Source organism: Sphaerodactylus townsendi, linkage group LG09 (genome assembly GCF_021028975.2).
Source record: "Sphaerodactylus townsendi isolate TG3544 linkage group LG09, MPM_Stown_v2.3, whole genome shotgun sequence".
In the NCBI taxonomy this organism is placed as follows: Eukaryota; Metazoa; Chordata; class Lepidosauria; order Squamata; family Sphaerodactylidae; genus Sphaerodactylus; species Sphaerodactylus townsendi.
In genome coordinates, this window is record NC_059433.1 from 82811891 (window position 1) to 82830886 (window position 18996).

General features: G+C 41.4%; 1 protein-coding gene across 4 annotated transcripts in view; it reads left to right on the forward strand.

Annotated features, from left to right (window-relative positions):
• Positions 1-18327, forward strand: part of RSPO2 (R-spondin 2) — a 126129-nt gene extending 107802 nt beyond the window's left edge. For all 4 annotated transcript variants that reach the window (XM_048508315.1, XM_048508314.1, XM_048508316.1 and 1 more), the window contains exon 6: positions 17202-18327. In XM_048508315.1, the coding sequence (XP_048364272.1) occupies positions 17202-17299 (98 nt within the window). In that variant the 3' untranslated portion in view covers positions 17300-18327. The remainder of the gene's footprint in view (positions 1-17201) is intronic.
• The last annotated feature ends 669 nt before the right edge of the window (positions 18328-18996 follow it).

Below are 18996 nucleotides of genomic sequence, written 5' to 3' on the forward strand. Positions count from 1 at the left end.
AAATTTAATACAAAATAAATAAAAACTGGCATTTGTCTGTTACACTGTAATCCTGTGTAAGCAGGTAAGAGCCAGGTTTGGTATAGTGGTTAAAGTGCCTAATTAGACAGCCAGGTTTGAACCCCTACTCTGCCACTTGTGACCTTGGACCAGTCACAGAGTCTCAGTGAAACCTGCCTCCCAGAGTTATGAGTGTAAAATGAAAGAAAGTAGAACAATGTATACTTAGGTCCCTATTAGAATTTCCAGCTCTCTGCTCCCATTGGTTCTTGCTTAGTCAGTTGGATGCCTCCCTATAAGTCACAGGTGTCAAACTCGCAGCCCTCCAGATGTTATGGACTACAGTTCCAATCATCTCCTGCCAACATGATGCTGGCAGGGGATGATGGGAACTGTAGTCCATAACATGGCTCAGACAAAGGAGAACGACTTTAGTCTCGCTCGCCCCTCCTTTCCTCTGGTGATGCTTGCCCTCTTCCCACGTGGCTTTCTTTCCCCTTCCGCCCTTACGGGCAGCATTGGCTGGTCCCGCCTGTCCCCACCCCAAGCAGCAGCAGCGCCTAGTGGTGATTCACTGGCGTCTTTGCTGTCCGAGGGGGGATCTCTTTTGTGTAGGGCCCTTTACCAATAACACACACCACTCACTTGCTGGGGTAGTAAATTGGCCATAGCCATTTTATTAAGCAGAAGTGTGAGGCTAAGCATGGGTCTGTTCTGGTCATACGAGTATGTTCTACAGCTCAGCAGGGCCCCATCCCGAGCTTCATTCTCCTGTGGGGCTCTGCTGGGTGGACGCTGGAGGGCCATGAGTTTGACACCTATGCATAAGTAGGTGGTGCTGCTTCAGGTATGATTAATCCTACTGCTGTCTCTTGTGTCATATCTGAACATGACTCAACTAAATGAGCATGACTCAATGAGCAGGAATCAACTAAATCATCAGTTATGATGTTCTTCCTGGATTTTGGGGGTGAAAAAATAGGATCAAACCATTTTAGCTCTTCTGAAGGAGAATAATCATTGTCTGGGTTCCCTGTAGGTGCACAGACATTGGACGCTTGAATGTATCAGGCCGCTTGAATGTATAGTATCTTTTTTCTGGGCTACTGTTCAGGTTTCCAGTTTGCAATAGAGATTGCAAGTCTTGATTCCTAGACTGGGGAGATTCAACCCCACTGTCCCTATAAAGATTGTTTTCATTTCAGTCTTTATAGGCAGAGATTTTTGGAGGCACCGTAGACTAAGCAAGTCAGATGAAGGCGTCTCCTTTCCACATAATGGATTAGTGCAAAGTTTTGATCTTACTTCACTTTCAGTAGAGTCACTTGTGGGGGAGGCTTGATGAGAATGTTCTCCTGAGTCTGAATTAGGGAGAAAGGCAGGAGTATAAATGAAGCAAGGAAAGGAGCAGCAGTGGCATAGTGGTTAAGAGCAGGTGCATTTTAATGTGGAGGAACTGGGTTCCCCACTCTGCCGCTTGAGCTGTGGAGGCTTATCTGGGGAATTAAGATTAGCCTGTGCACGACCACACACGCCAGCTGGGTGACCTTGGGCTAGTCACAGCTTTTCGGAGCTCTCTCAGCCCTGCCCACCTCACAGGGTGATTGTTGTGAGGGGGGAAGGGCAAGGAGATTGTAAGCCCCTTTGAGTCTCCTACAGGACAGAAAGGGGGGATATGAATCCAAACTCCTCCTCCTCTTCCTTCTAAATAAATAACTAAATCTCGCTTTAAGCATATCTAAAACTAGACTTAGAAGGGCATAATGCTGTTTAGGATTGTATCCAGTTAAGGACTACTTTATATGCAAAAAGAGGTCAAGCACTATCGATATGATAGAAATTGTATATTGCATTTATTACTGAGGACTTCTTACTGGCATGGCGAAGTTCTCACAGTTATTGGACTCAGAAACCTTGACTTTAGTAATAGAATCCACTCAGCACAAATGGGTGATGTTATACTATTCCAAAATGTTGTTTTTATTATTATAATAGTAGAGAATACCACAACTGTTTTAAATCAGGGAAGATAAAACATATGTCTGAACATGATCTACAAACGCAATAATTCCAGTAATTTATAAATAAAACCCATCCTTCCACAAACTTATCTAAACGAATATTTTCAGCCTTTCTTTTGTAATATGTCATTTTGGTTGGAAGTGCTGCAGTCCAGATCTTCCTGAGTTGTTCCATGCGGGTTGGTACTTTAGATAATTTCCATTGTTTGTCTAATGTGCATATCTGCTGCAGTTGTTTACAAATTACAAACTCATTACAATCTGTTTGTTGCTGTATTCTTTACAAACAGCAATAGTCCAATTCTTGTGTCCAGCGGGATTAAATGTCCAGTAGTTTCTTCAACCGTTTCCAAGATTAGAATCCAAAAAGTTTAATTTTACCATATGGCCAAAAGATGCGTAATAGTTTTGCATTTGCTGTATAACAACGCCCCATATTCACACTAGTACATACATTTATTAATTTCAATCATAAGGGTGCAATTACCATAAAAATTGCAAGTTATTTTAAAAGTTTAATCTGTTATTTACTCCTTGCTGTGCTTTCATTTATATCACAGGTGTCAAACTTGCGACCCTCCAGATGTTATGGACTACAGTTCCCATCACTCCCTGCCGGATGATGTGAACTGTAGTCCATAACATCTGGAGGGCCGCGAGTTTGACACCTATGATTTATATAGCCATATATCTTCTGTTCTGAGTCTTCCAGACAGATGAGCTCTGCACTGTGTTAATTTCTCAGATTATAATCTACTACTCATCTAGTCAAACATTGTGATTTGTTTGTTTTATTTAAAACATTTTATGCCCCCTTTCCACCCAATCATGGACTACAAAGTGGCAAACATTAAAACATATAAACAATTTAAAGTCCAGCTACAATGATAAAATTCAGTTCAAAACCCACAAAGACACAGCACTAGAAGGAGGGGCAGTAATGTTATTGGGAGTATGCCAGACATAACAAAAGGTTTTCACCTGCTGACAAAATACACTGATAGAGGGAGACAGACAAATGTTCCAGGGAACGGTGTTCCAAAGTTTTGGTGCTACAATGGAGTGTCCCTTTCTCAGGTTGTCACCCATCTAGCCTCCGATGCAGGGGCAACCAAAGCAGGGCTGGAGTAAGTGAGTAGGTTCATATGGAAGAAAGCAGTCCTTAACACATATTTGTCCCATGCATAGCTTTGAAGGTCAATACCATCAACTTGAATGGATCCTGCAACTTGGAAGCTAGCGTGGGTGGAACAAAGACTGGAGTGACATGTTCCCTATGACCCACTCTAGTCAACACTTGGGCTGCAACATTGTGTACCAGCTGTAACTCCCAGACAGTCTTCAAACACAGCCGCATGTAGAGCACATTGAGGATTCAGCTGAGCGTGCAGCACACTGGCCAGATCTTTTCTGCCCAGGAAAGGCTGCAGCTGGTGCAAGGCAACCCTTATCAGTTATCAACAGGAGACCCAGGACTAGGGAGTATTCGCAAGTTTTTTTGAAGTGGGCTGATCAGTGTCCTGTTGCATCTGGAAAGTGGTGAGCTCTTAGTTTGGAAGGGAGTGGTGCTCCTTAAGCCTCCTTGTATGGATATTTATTTATTTACTTCAATTATACTGCATCTTTCTTCCTTATTGGGACCCAAGGTAGTTTACATAATTGCCTTCTCTTTCATTTTATACAGAGACCCTGGTTAGGACAGAGAAAGAGGTGTGCATTTGTTGCATGGAGAAGAAGAGACAAGAGGAGAGCTGATCGCTGTCTGAAGGGCTATCATGTAGAAAATTACAGCTAGAGTCGTTCTCTCTTGCTCCAGAAGACGTTCCTAGCACTAATGGATGGAAACTAGTAGGAAGTAGATTTTGGTTAAATATAGGATATATGTCCTAACCAGTAGTGGAACAGACAGCCTTGGGAGTGGACTTTTCTTCATTAGATGTTTACTTGTCATGGATGTTGTAGTTCAGTGGTTCTCAACCTGGGGGTCGGGACCCCTTTGGGGGTCGAACGACCCTTTCACAGGGGTCGCCTAAGGGCGTTTTCCCACTTACCTCGCCTCTGCTTTGCTGCGCGCTTTTCTCAGCGAGCGTCATTCCAGGCTTGCGCCCTGGCTTCCCCATCAAAAGGCGCCGTTGCAAAGAGCACCTGGAATGACACGCGCTGAGGGGGAGCGACAGCAGCAGCGTTGGGGCGGCTGCGTTGTCACCACCCCTGTAGTGGGGAGGCGCGGGGGACCCCGCACTACTTGCACGCAGCAAAAGGTAAGTGGGAAAACGCCCTAAGACTCTCTGCATCAGTGTTCTCCATTGTAAAATGGATAAATGTTATGGTTGGGGGTCACCACAACATGAGGAACTGTATTAAAGGGTCGTGGCATTAGGAAGGTTGAGAACCACTGTTGTAGTTGCACAGTCCTGCAATGAGCAGGAAGTTGGGATGAGGTGACTTGCTAAGTCTTTTCCAACACTGACATTCAGTGACAAAATATTAGGACTCATCCTTTTACAGGAACAAAGTGTGAGTTTCTCACTTCATCAGCAAAGGCATTTTCAAGTGAGCTTTTTTAAGTGAGTAGAGCACTGCAAAAGCGAACTTGGCTAAAGACAAGTACCTTCCCAATATTAGATGTTTTACAGGAGAGCCCCTTAATGGAAAGTAATGTAATTTGCATTGTGGAAATTAAATTTTGCAGGCGCCAGAATTTTTTTTCTGTGCTGCATTTGGGGAAAAAAAAATACCAAAAGCCAAGGCCAACAAGAAGCAGGGCAGAGCAAGCTATTGAGTTTTGAAGCATTAACTTAAGAGAGGGTTAAGCCAGAGCTGTGGATCTAATGCAAGAAAGATTTTGTGCGTCTTTCTGATTTGAGGCGGAAGGCTTGTATAACTGATGCTGAGCTATCAGCAGGCGCTGGCTTTTAATTTAGTGTGCCGCTGCAAGGGATGAACATTTTTACAACTGTTAAGTAGTGGTTGCTTTCAGAGAAGTCCCCCGAAGCTGTGTGGTAATCACAAAGGACTTGTGATCACTGCTGGTGTTTGGAACAGTCCACTTAATCACCTCGGCAGTTTCCTAAAGGTAACGACCCAAAGTAGACTAATAAATGCTTTCATGGTGTGGCGGGTCTTTCATCTCCATTCTTACTTTATTGATCTTCATTGAAGCTCTGAAGAGCTTCACTTAAGGAGCTACATAGGGATCTGTTGAGCCCCCCAGTTTTGGAGTGTGTTTGGTGGTTTTTTAGAAAAATAATCACATCTAGGTTGTGATATAAAGTTTTCTGAAAAGGAAAGTATAGGCTTGCCTCTTTGCCAGTATCAAGCATGCAAAAGAGTTTTGGTCAGGGGGCTATAAAGAGATTGCCTCAAATTGACCCCACATTATCCTGAGATAATCTGGAGAAGCCTGATTCAGTGACATTCACCACAGGTAGAAGCTTAGCTTCTCTTTAAGAACAGGGTTTGTGGAATACCTTTAATAGAAAGATCTCTCCAGAAAGCCCTGCCAGACTGCATCACCCAGGTTTGTAAAACATGAAGATCTTTGGCTTCCAGCACCCTGAATGGTGGCTTCTCTCCTGAGGGAGAAATGACCCTGTTGTCTCTTTTTCACTTGAGTGCTCCTTTCCAGCAATTGTAGCTCCATGGGTTAAATGGAGCTACTGTGTTTCCCCAAAAATAAGACAGGGTCTTATATTATTTTTTGCACCAAACGATGCATTAGGGCTTATTTTCCGGGTAGGGCTTATTTTAGGGGCAATACGGTACCTTCACAATTCATTAAGGCGGTCTCTCGGCAGCCCAGTTGCTTCCCTGTCACATGTGATGCAAGCTGCATCCTCATTGGCAGGGAGCACCCTGCTGGATCGCACCATCCTGACCTGTAACTACTGGTAGGGCTTATTTTTGGAGTAGGGATTATATTTTAAGCCAAAAATCCTGAAAAATCATAGTAGGGATAATTTTTGGGGTAGGGCTTGTTTTCCGGGAAACGTGGTACAAGAGAGAAAGGCACTGTGCTCTGGAGAGATGGGAACGAAAGGGTGAAAGGCACTGGTTGAAAGCTAGCAGCCCCATCCCTTTCACCCATCAGAGCCTGCCCACCACCATCTCAGCAATAGGAAAAGAAGCATCTTAAACCACTTCAAATGCTAAGCGATGCTGCTTATTTTCTGAAGAAAACAAGAAGCGAAAAAGGAATCTCACCTGATACCATATAGTTCACCCATCAAGAATTTGCTTCTTGCAAATAGACAAGATTACTGATTTTTGAACTGATTTATGCCTGATTTATGAACTGCGTCATAAATTTCGCCATGCTGAGAGACTTTGTATAGAGGTCTGCTAGTGCCACAGTGTTGTAATACTCTTCCACAATCTGAACAAGTAAAAGCTTAAGAAGTATTGATAACTCATCCAGAATAAAAGTACTTGATATAGCTGGAAATAGCTGATATAGGAGAAAGGGAGAAGAAAATAACAAACTATCAGAGTGGTGAGGACATTTAGTGGGAAAACCCTAGAGAAACAATGGCTGATTTAAAATGCAAAATAAAGGGCATTTCAGATCCAACAGCCCTACCAGACCAAATGCAGAGAATTAAATCCATATATATCTATGCAGAATGATATATCAGAAATGAAGTATAAGATTAATAAAGTTGACCGATTCATGTAAGATGCAGCAGAATTGAAGGAAGAGTTTAAATGTCTGGCTAAGGATTTGCAGAAAGTCTCAGATGACTCTAAAACCATAGAAATTAAACTGGAAGTTAACCAGAAGGAAATACAATGCCAGGCTGAAAAATTAATTGGTCTGGCGTTAAGATAGAAGGAATTTGTATTGAGAATTCATGCTCTGCCAGAATTAGATGGAGAAGATCTTTGTAAGGACTTTGTACCAGAGCTAGCAAAATATATGTCTATTCCAGTTCCAGAAATGCAAGCAAAGGTAAATAAAATATATTGTGTAAAATCACTAGCTGCACAAAATAAAAAGGTACTCCAAGACTGCGTGATGTATTTGACATTAAGAGCCATGAAAGAAGATATACTTTGCATGCATTTTAAAAAGAGAATGCAGTATCTGCAGCAGGACTTGATAATCATGAAGGAGCTGCCACAGGAGATATTGATGAAAAGAAAAGAATACAGGTTCCTCACAGAGGTGCTGAAGAAGAAAAAATATTCCATTTAGATGGTGGCTGCCAGAAGGATTGGTTTTTACCTTCAACGGAACTCAACAGAAGATCTCTGATATACAAGAAGCAAGAAAATTCATCTTTTTAAATTTTAAAAAGACTTTTGAAGTATAGTATATCAAGATGAAGAAGTTGGAGGTTTAGAAAATATGATGGAAGAGGGAATTTTTGAAATTATTTACAAAATATATTCAAAAAAATAGCAGAAGTTGTTTAGAAGACCAGGTTGAGAGAGAGAGAGAGAGAGAGAGAGAGAGAATTCAGCAGGTTTGCGCTAGTTTGGCAGAATTGGTTGTTAAATTGGTACTTGTAAACAACCGGTTGTTAAATTATTTGAATCCCACCTGTGTGTGTGTGTGTGTGTGTGATCAGAATTCTGCATGAAGAGATAATGGTATAAAGTAGATTTTAAATCAAAATATAAATAAATAAATAAAATTGTTTATGCACGTATTTGTAATCAGGTAATAAAACAAAGGGTGCAGAAAAACAATTCCTAAGAAATAGAAAGCTGGTATAAGAGATGTCGATCATTTGATATACTATGTATTGTATATGATGAAGGCAAGGTGGGAGTCATGTAGTTTTATCTGTTTTTTAATCTGTAATCTGTTTTTCTTATCCTTTCTTATCTTTCATTGTTGTCAGTTTTTAATGAGATAAATGTTTGGGGGACTGTGGGTGATGCTATTTTTTCTTATCTTTATTGTTTAATTCTTTGAAGGGTGGCTGGTTCACCATCTGGTATTTTTGTAATTATATAAAAAAATTAAAACTTTTTTTTTAAAAAATGATCTCTTCCTTACCAAATGCAGCAGGCTGGATATTATACCTATGGGACTGATAATAAAAAAATCCACTTGTGTCTGAGGAAGGGAGTTTTAACTCGAAAGCATATACCCCCTCCCTAATCTTGTTGGTGAGTAAAGTGCTTCTGCATTCAAATCAAGCCCTTCTTTCAGCAAAAGAAGACATTAGATTATTAATCATGAAAAAGTCATTCTCTATTGGAGAAAGTCTTAGCTGAAGAGAGTCACAGGATCCAGTTAAGCAGAATGGAGTCATAGGAACCAACTCTTGGCCTCTGTTTTCTCTGTTTTTAATTCATAATTTTATGTTGATTATTTTCTTGTACACAGTGATTTTATTACCTCAGCATGACTCAGTTCTTGATTTTCTTGTCTGCCTACTTGAAGGTTATAAAATGTTGGCTGCAGCTCATCTGTGGTAATTCAGCATTTTAATAGACAATCACTTTTGTATTAATTTTATTGTTGTTTCTTACTGGGTCAGGAGACCGGCAGAGATTTTTTCTAAACCTCCATAGAAATAAATACATAATGGGTGGGGATGTTGTGAATTAAGTGGCTGGCTAGGAAGATTATAACAGAGGCCACATTAGGAACACTTTGCATTCTTCAGAGCATTCGTTTTTGCCATCCATGTTTTAACTTAAGGGGCAGTGCATAGAGTATTTTCATGTGGTGGAGTGGGAGGAAGTGAGCCAGGCTCTTGAAGAATTGCTTGTTCCCTTGTGAACCAGCCCAACACTAATTCCGAGTGTTTCCAGAGGTCTCCCCCGAGGTACCCAAGAAAACACTGCAACAGACCGACCACCTCAGCATTCAAACTCTGTTCCACCGCTGCTCAGTTGAGTCCGATTTGTTAGCCTTTGGCACAATTGAAAGACTTATTATTCAGGATTTGGGCTGATTTGAGTTCTCAGTGTGAACATGTCCTTTTTTTTCTCTTCTGCTGTTGCTGGTTTTAGAAAAAAAATCAGTATTGTTTGTGGCAGTGTTTGGTTAATATTTACTTGTTTTAAACGTTGGTTTTATTGGTAAACTGCTTTTGTCAGTGAGTCAGGGTAGAAATGTTTTTTGATTAATCTATAAGCTTTTTTAAAAGCTGGCAGTTTGAGGAACCCTTATTAGTTCAGTAGAGTTCCTCTTCTGCTGTTGTACAAGCAAAGGTGCCACAAACTCTTAAAGTGTAGCAGTAAGAAAATAAAATATAGATAACTCGAATAAAGACATGTACGTTTGTCCTTATGAACAATCTTTTGAGTTAAAAAAAGATAGAATAAACTAAACGCAGTCAAATTCTCTTATTTATTTTGACTGTTTCTTAATACGCTGCTTGTTGAGAGACTTGCTCAAGGCAACTTGATTTCAGTAGAAGTTTTAAGCATGTACTTGAGGACTTCGGAGTCCCATAGGAACTGGAGAGACAGTGTGGTACAGTAGTTATAGTGCTCTACTTTGCCATGAGTCTAACTTGGTGAGCTTGGAAGGATGTAAGAAGGGAGTGGACATGTTCATGGAGAACAGGGCTAGTTAAAATGAATACTAGTCATGATGCATACCTATTATCTCCAGCATCAAAGATGCATGCCTATCATATTAGGTGCTGTGGAACACAGGCAGATTAATGCTGATGCTGTCATCCTATTTGTGCTGTTTCTAGAAGCACCTGGTTAGTCACTGTGTGAACAGACTTCTGGACTTGGTGGACCTTGGTCTAATCCAGCATAGCTTTTCTTATGGTCTTATATTCTTAACGTTTTAGCTCCTCATTTAGCTCCACCCTATTACTGTGTCACAGTTGATATAAGGCTAAAATTGGGGAAGGGCTCTTTTAGATGTGTCAGCTTGACTTGTCTGAATGAATAAATAAAAATCCCAAATCAAATGCAAATACATTTTTTTTTCTATTTAGAAACTTAGCGAACTGACAAATAGGTGTAGTCGTGCCACACAGATTTTTCAAATCCGGTTGTAAACTCAAATATCTACTGCCATCATGTGGCTCAAGCATGTCATTTTTAAATTCAGACTTGCTACATGTGGCAACTGATAGGTTTTATCTCGCCTAAGTGTGGTAAGGAAACTGTTTTGAGGCTCATGTTGATTCTTTTCCGCATCTGCCCATGGATTGCCAGGGTCATTTCCTGTGGTGGTTCCGCACATCCCGAATTCAAAAGTATCACGCTCTTTATACCAGTTGTATCAGTAGAGAATGTTGACCGACTGGCTGCCGAGTTTGTCACTTTCATACTTGGGTTGACCCTAGTTTGTTACTTTTATACTGACTGTCTTGCGCCAGTGGTTGGAAATAACCTGTATGCAGCAACAGAAGAGGGTGCAATAGAACTGTTCATAAATGCTGAGGTGTGTGCAGTGCCTTCCGAAGAGCTTATCGTTTCTACAAATCAGATCACCATTCATGAACAATAAATACAGGGACTTTTGTCAGGTGTTGCTGTCCTGAGTGAAAAGAAGCAACTCTGCCAAAGTCATTCTTTTTTTGTTGTGTGGACAAATACTTATTTAGCAGAGTTAATGCAATAATGAGGCAGAGACCAGTTGCTTTACTGAAATAAAGTTTACTTACTACAGGGAAGGGAAACTTGGAAGAAAAACAATAAACATCTTTCTTACTAGCTAGCACCAACAGCCACCTGCTGCTTAGACTATTACATGGCTACTAAGCTATAGACTGAACTGAGCTTACTGACTGACTGAGTGAGTGAGCACGTGCAGAGTGCAACACAAAGAAGATATATCTAAAGCTTATGTGCAGACCTGCATGTAGCCCACCCAACCAATAGGTATCAATTGCCTGGTCACTGACTTCTGACCTCACTAACTAATTAGCATGCAACAATTAACTCCTTCATTACTGGATTGTGTGACTGGCACTTGCCAAATCCCATCATTTTTCCATCAGTTATCAGCGTCAGGATCGTCAGCTTCACCCTATTTTACTGCGTATTTGCTTTCACCTGCTGTTCAGAAAACCGTTCAAGATCTAATGCAAAGATTGAACTGGAGAAAGTGGCAGCTTTCCTAGATATATATGGTAATGAGGAAGTTCTCCACATTCCAAGTGGTAGCATCACAAGGTTGTAGTTCACTGGACGGCTGTTGTTCAAATGGCGGTTTTACTGAAGTTTTGAACAATATTCCAGATGCGCTAGTTGTTGCTAACTATCTTAATGAGTGCCTTTAAGTAACTACAGACCATCAAAGTGGCAGTTGTCTCGCTAAATCTTCCAGTGAAAACTTTTCCATGTAACTTTGTTAAAATATTGAACAAACCATGCTGGAAATTCATAACGATCAGTCAGGGGTGGCGCTCAAAAGAACATTCTTCCAAGAGTAAGCCCCATTGAATAAAATGGAACTTTTGACATGCTCCCACAGAATCCATATTAAAATGATGGGAGTGGAATAGACACCCAGAAAATGGCATATTTAGATTGCCTCTACCCAGCCACTGAGAGCACACCACAAGCCATATTTGTGGGCAAAGTATCATGGTTCATAACCAACAACAGTTGGAAAATTTGACCCTAAATTAATTAATATCGTCTGCAAATACACATCTAGTTGTTATGCAAATAACCTTTTAGAACAGTGTATCAATTTAGTATTTTTTTCTGTGAGCCTCCAAGTCTCTGAACAGTAGCTACAAATAGTAGTTAACCGCATGTTGCAATCAAGTGTATGTGTTGGAAACACAGCATCGTTCTACACATGAAGCTACCTAGGGTTTCCACTTACCGGTTCAAGCAGGAGACTGCTCCCTGTCCCCCATCTTCACTTAATAAAGCAGACATGGAATGGAGAGAATGCCATTGATTGAGCCTAGATGTCACTTCCTGTTTTTGAACAGGGAGTTATGTCACGGCAGTAGTAGTTTTCAGATCTTTATGGTTAAAAAGCATAGGTATTTTTGAAATTCCTAGTGTCAGGTCACTTCCTGTTCCAAAACAGGAAGTGGTATCCCAGAGGTTTGGGGGGAGGGCTTTACTCTTGGTGATCATTAGCTAAGCGCTGGCAATCCTAAAGCTATGTTAGAATTAACCAGATCTTTAAATTTGGAGAACTTTTTTTTAATCTGAAAGTTCTGAAACATATGTCAATAGTTTAGTCTGTCTATATGTGGGCCTGTTATGCTGAAATGCCTTAACGATGCCATCTCTGAATGGGTCAGTTCATTGTGTAGCTCCTGTACAATAGTTGTGCCACGCTCAATTTACACTGAGTCAAATTTAAGTTTTTTTTTAGTTTTTTGTATCTGTATGTTTCGGGGGAGGTGTTTGAAATCTGGTTTTTTTAAATATATATTGATCATTGAACGCAACAGCATTTGAAATGCACAGGATTCTCCGAGTGAAAGATAATAAATACATTTATTTTCCCATAGCATCTTGCTTGATCTGTCAGGTTCTTCAGATGGTCTTCAGAGGCCTTCCAAAGTAGGGAGCAGGCTGGGGGCATTGCTGGGGGCAGAGCCAACTTTAGTCATCTTCCACCGGGCTTTCAGCCTGGAACGCCCCAGCGCAGCTTGGAAAGACAGGCCATAACTCATTTTTTCCAGTGGAGTTTTTTCCAGGCAGCAGGGGGAGGTGGGTGTTTCCCTGCTGCTTGCTGTGCTGCCTGCCGCACCGCTTTCCCTACTCTGTCCCCAGCCGCCACAGCGCTCCCTCCCATCTGGGTTGGGCTGATAAATCATTCAAGTTTTGAGGACCTTCATTTTAGGAAAAGTGAGCTGTATTTGGGCTCACAGACTGTGCGTGCCTTGTGGAAAATGTGGCTCCACCTCTGTATTCCAGACTGCTACATGTTGCTGATGGGTAGTCTTTCTGACAAGAATGGTTGTAGGAATGAGTTACTGGGCCCCTGACTGGTTGCCACAGTGCTGAGAAACATGTGTCTTAGCTGCAGGGGTGTGTGGACCAGCCAAGCATGAACTGAGCAGAACAGGAGAAACCTATCAAACTCTCTGTTTGTTTGCTGGAACAGTCAACGACACCGAATCTCTTCAGTCTATTACATTTCATTGCTCTCTCACCAGGGATATTACACATTCTCGAAAGCATGCTGGCAATACGATCCGGCTCTCACGCAGAGGAGGCTAAAATGACTTTAGAATGCTTAGATAATTAGATGGGGGAGACCTAGCTCTGAATTTCTTGCTTAATTTGTTTAAAGAATTACAATGGGGGAAAGTTCATATTATTCTGCTACGAGGGTTCAGCTCATGCCATTTTGCTTAAGATCTCTCCCCTGATTTTTAGCCAGACTACCCATTAGTGAAACCTCTCTTGTAGGTGTTCTTTTCCACTTCCAACCAAGTTGTTCATCATCATCTTCTTATCTGGGCCCCATAATTAATCCATCTCTGTAACATACAGCAACACTGTTCTGCAAGTCACGTGTGCATGCACACATTCTGTTTTGAAATAAAACTTTATTCATATTTAATTGCATTATATATTAGAGGAAGAAAAGCCAAAATTATAGAATGTGATAAGAGGCACAAAAGACAAGTAAGAGATTATATAGAACAGGGAGTAATATGGTGATGTCATGACTTGATTAAATAGATGATGTAATGACTTGATTAAATAGAGAAGTGTTGCATGGAAGGCTAAGGGGTAAATGAAACGAAGTTACTATTTTACCTAATGCTACCCCCCAACAATGACATCCTTGGATTTTGAGGCATTGGGATGATCAGAAAATCTTATTTAGATTTCATTTACTTGCTTGGTAGATAACAAGGTAGCAGTTTCAGGAAACCATTGAGAAAGGAAACTGCATTGTACTTGGGAACATATACAAAAAGAATTCACACTTTTGACTGTACAAAATTTGTGTAATTTGGTAACAGGTGAGCCAGATCCTTCTGGGAGGAATTGAAAAGCCTGTTCTTGGTTTCTATCAGTGATTTGGGATTAAAGGATTCAAATTCAAAATGTTCTGATTCAAATTTAAACAATTTACAGCCCAATCCGGGGGGGGGGTCCCCCTCCGGAGATGGTCCAGGGTTAAGCTGGCAGATTTGACCCTTCTGGGGCACTTACCCTGGCAGAGGGGCAAATCTGCCAACACCTGGCTGCTACAGCACCCTCCAGCTGTGGTGCTGGGCCTTGCATCAGCACTCCTGCGCTGCCCCCGGATGTGGTGACATGGCGAGGAGGTTCCGTTGCCTGTTTAGCCTGCTTGTACCAGCAGGCCCCTCCTTGAAGATATGCTACGTTTTCTGTAGCACATCTCCACTTTCCCCTAAGGGGATTTAAAGGTTGGTGGTTTTTTTAATTTTTGCAACTTCCCACGCCACTTTGGAGGGGATGGAGCGGCACCATCCCTGCATTGTTGACAACTCTGAATTGTGCTATACAACAGTATTAGAGAAGAAGAAGAGTTTGGATTTATACTCCGCCTTTCTCTCCTGTAAGTAGGCTCAAGGCAACTCACAAACTCCTTTCCCTTCCTCTCCCCACAACAGACACCTTGGGAGGTAGGTGGGGCTGAGAGAATTCCAAAGGACTGTCACTAGCCCAAGATCACCCAGCAGGCTTCTTGTGTAGTAGTGGGGAAACAAACTTACTTCTTCAGATTAGAATCCGCCACTCATGTCCGCCACTCCAGATTAGAATCCGCCACCTTTCCCTTCCTCTCCCCACAACAGACACCTTGAGAGGTAGGTGGGGCTGAGAGAATTCCAAAGAACTGTGACTAGCTCAAGGTCACCCAGCAGACTTCTTGTGTAGGAGCGGGGAAACAAACCCAGTTCTCCAGATTAGAATCTGTCATGTGGAGGAGTGGGGAATCAAACCCAGTTATCCAGATTAGAGTTCACGCACTCTTACCATGTTAGTTGGCAAAAGAAACAATAGTGCTTGTCCCTGCTTCATTTCTCAGATTTAGCCCAGCAGACATGATTGGTTTGTAGGACAACAGCCTTGATAGTTATAGATAGACTATACTCTATGTTAGGTAGAATTTTGTTCACAGGAATTATAACATTGGAATTATAACATTGCTGGACCATTTTCTGTTGATAAAGTAGTATCAAAACGGGCTGTCTCCTCCACAGTCTTGCTTGTCATCCTCTTCTACTTCACTATCTGCCACCAGATGGAGCTTGGAGCATCACAGTAAGATGACTCAGTTGTTTGAATAGCACTGTAATTTATGAAACTTTCTGAACTGTGTGAGGAACAGTTCTAGACTTGTATGTTGTTATATAAGTACAGCACTTAAATATTCTTGTATGGTTCTTTTCCCAGTGATGTTACCAGATTGATCTATGGTGGGTGGGGCTCTGTTTTAAGACAACAGTGTCTCTCCCCATCCTGTCAACCCTTGGGGTGTCCAGCAGCGCAGTGCCAAAATGGGGAGCTCATTCTCTGTATTGGCTAGTGCACCCACAAGGACACAGTAAAAGCATGCCTGGACTTGCCCTCACCCATATCTGCCACTTCCTCACACCCTTCCTAAAGGGATTAAGAAAAAAAAACAATGCTCCTGCATTGGAAAGCATTCCAACCTCCAGCCCTGGAATATGCACCCTGCAAAGACAAAGGACTTGCTAATGTATTTGTTTCAAATGTTCCTGCCAGTATTGTATTAACCCAAAATTTCTTCCTCTGACTAATCTCTCTGTAATGACCCCCTTATTTGCATTGCTCTTGTTTTATTGTTATTATTGACTAAGGAAGCACTCTGTCCACCTTCAGGCACTCCCATCTTGGCCCATCAGGCTAAGCACTCAAACCATTAGCTTAACATCTCAACACTTAAAGTTGATTTCTGCCTCTTGTCTTTCCCTGAAAAGGCAAGACTCTCCTTTGTCTTGGGAGTTTAGAGGTCACTCTGCATAACCCTAAGGGTCCCTTTTTCCCTATAAAAAGCCCACTGTCCCAGTAGCCAGTGTTCAATAGCTCCAGACATCTCTGATATTGTCCCCAACTCATTGATCTTTCTTCTACCAGAACTAAGCACTCAGCTCTGTTCATCAGACCTTTGCACTCCAAAATCTTTGCAATCCAAAATCTCCAAAACCTATAACCCTTTCTCCCCAAATTCCTTTCATCTGTTCCAAACCTAACCTCTCAATGCTACTTATATCCTGGGACTGTGTGTCTTCTGCTGCTTTGATTATTGTGTGCTTATATACTCCCATTATCCCTGAATACATTTGTAAAACTTTGTTTTGCTCTCCTGCGGATTCTTACAAAAGCTGACCTAGGTGTACATAGGCAACAAAGATCTCAAATTTGTACGACCTTTTGCTAAGCTGAGAATCTGCTCTCACTAATTCCCCCACTCTAAAAGGGATCGACTGCCACCATTTCAGGTAACAATGGCTATCAGTCAAAAAGGCAAAAGGTCATTTGCTACATTTGGAGAACCAGGATTCAAAACAGTTGTGTCTGTGCCCTTTCCACATAAACCCCTGAAAATATTTTGCAAACATTTTTTTAAAAAAAACCTTTGCCTGCACTAACCCCCTTGAAAACACTTTCTGGGCATTTTGTGGTTGTTTTAGTTTTTATTTTATTTATTTATTTCTTAAATTTATATACCGCCCGATCCCCGAAGGGCTCCGTTTAAAAGCTTCTCCGTTTAAAAGCTTCTCCGTTTTTAAAAAGCTTCTTCTTAGATTCATAGCTACTAAGCTTCAGAGCCTCATACTGTGATTCTCTAGGAGTCATGTCTACATAACTATGTAGATGCAACCCCCCAAATTAAAACAAAAACCGAAGGAAAGACAGTGCACAATGACCAGGTCGAGCACAGAAGATGATGCTAATGTGGAAGTCTGGGTACAGCGGAGAGGCATGGGAAGCATTTTAAAGAGATCACACAGCAAGTAAAATATTTTCAAAACATTTTCAAAAAAGAATCACTGGGGAGCAGCATACAAATAAAATGCTTTCAGCAGGAAATAAAATGTTTTGGTTTATAAACCATGCAAAACTCTGTGAAGGAAACCTTTTATTTAGCACCTGAAAACGTTTATTTGTGTTGTGCAGAAAGGGCCAGAATTGGTTTGGGGCTGATTTAATTTGTAGCTAAGTGCTGGTGGAAAGTAATTTATGGCGTCTGTCTCACGCTCAAGAAAATATACAGAATTTCTCCCGTCTTTGCTAATCTCTGACTTTTTTGTCCGCTCCGCCCTTTAGGAAAGAAGACACCAAAGACGAAGGATAAGAGGAAGAAGAAAAAGAATTTAATGGAAAGAGCGCAGAAGCAGCACAGCCTCTTCCTTGGCACAGACTGAGCTGGTCAATAGTGACTTTTATCATGTGGGAATCCTTGTGGGGATTTTTGTTTGTCCGTATTTTTGCAAAATGCACCGAAGCTGCTGCCTGTTCCTGCACTGCAATTCAGCTGCTTTGACAGTATTGGTTGCAAATAACTTGTGAAAAAAAAAGATGTCCACAAGCTTGTTTGTGTGTGTTTATTTATACTTTATATATAAAAGATACCTTTTCCCAACCCTGGAGACTACAGAGGCAGAAGAAGTACGCTGAGTTGAATCAGTGTATATGTGTGTGTATGTGTGTCCAGGGCTTTCTGTTGTCTTTTGTTTTCATTCAGTGCCTGTTAAGATGGAGATGGCCCACTTCTCGGCATGGAAATCTGCAGCAGTCTCTCAAAAGCTGCACGTCGCCGTGGAGTAACGGACTTGTGCATATTTATATAAGAAGAAGAAATGGGGGGAGTTAGAATTGCATTTATGGCCTTTGTTTCTCATATTGTACTTTTCGAGGATAAATAACACTAAGCAGATATTTATAGATAATGGGTGGAATCCCAAGTTAGGTCAACATGGCAAATTTGTGGAAGTGGTTTTTCACGGGTTACCTCTTTCCCTCCTCCTGTGCCCCCCCTCAAAAGCCATGGCTGAGCATCAAGGGGCCCTTCTGAACAGGATATGAGATGTGGGGGGGGGGGGGCGTCCAGTGGAAATGGCCTTTCTGTGAACATTACCTCTGTTACTGTGTCACACCTTTAAAGAAGAGGGATAGGATCCTGTTCTAGAGATCTTTTAACAACCAGTAGCAGCATTTTGAAAGGCTCAAGGCAGGGGGAGGGGGAACCACTTGTGCAAATCTGCTACACTGACAAAACTTTGGGTCAACCCTCCATGTTTGGTCCTCAGCACCTGTTATATTGGAACAGTTGTATAGCAAAACTGCTCCCAAGTGATATACTTCAAGAGTTGCTGCTTAGTATTCCAGGAGCCCAGCAGTTCCCATGTGTACATATTATGCTGTCTAGATATAAATAAACATATTTACAATACACGTGTGTCTGTTTTCCATATGTGTGGCACTTGTTTGCTTTTAACATTTATTAAATTCCTATTAGGTATGCAACTGTTTGTGTGTATATGTGCAGATTTTAACAGCCAGTGACTTTCTAAAAGGCAGATTGGATGGAGGGGAAATAGAAACACACAGAAACTTCAAAACATTTTGAGGCAGGAAAAAACCTCCATGGAGTTCCACATTGTTTTTACCCCAAAACGTTTTATTTTGCAGCCTCAAAACGTTTTAAATGAATCTCCTTTTAAAACAATTCTTTGCCTGAAACATTTTTAAAATGGCTTCATTTGCTGTGCAGTCTCTTTAAGAAGTTCCCCATGCCTCTCTGCAGTCCCTGGATTTTCTTCTCAGCACTGTTTTCTGTGCTCGCTCTTCATTCCTCCTCTCCTGTTGTTTTTGAAGCCTTTCTCTGTTTGTTTGCTATTTTTCGGAGGCTGTTCTTAAACAGATGCAGCACAGAAGGTGCAGAGAATTACACCATGAAGCTCTGGAACATAGAAGCCAGGAATCAAGATCATACTAAAACAAAGGTGTGTGTGTATGTGTGTGAGAGAGAATCACAAAATAGCCACCAGGAATCGTTTTGAGGAGATAAGTGCAGACATAAATCATGGTAAAAGGCAGGGGACTGAAAACATTTTAGAAA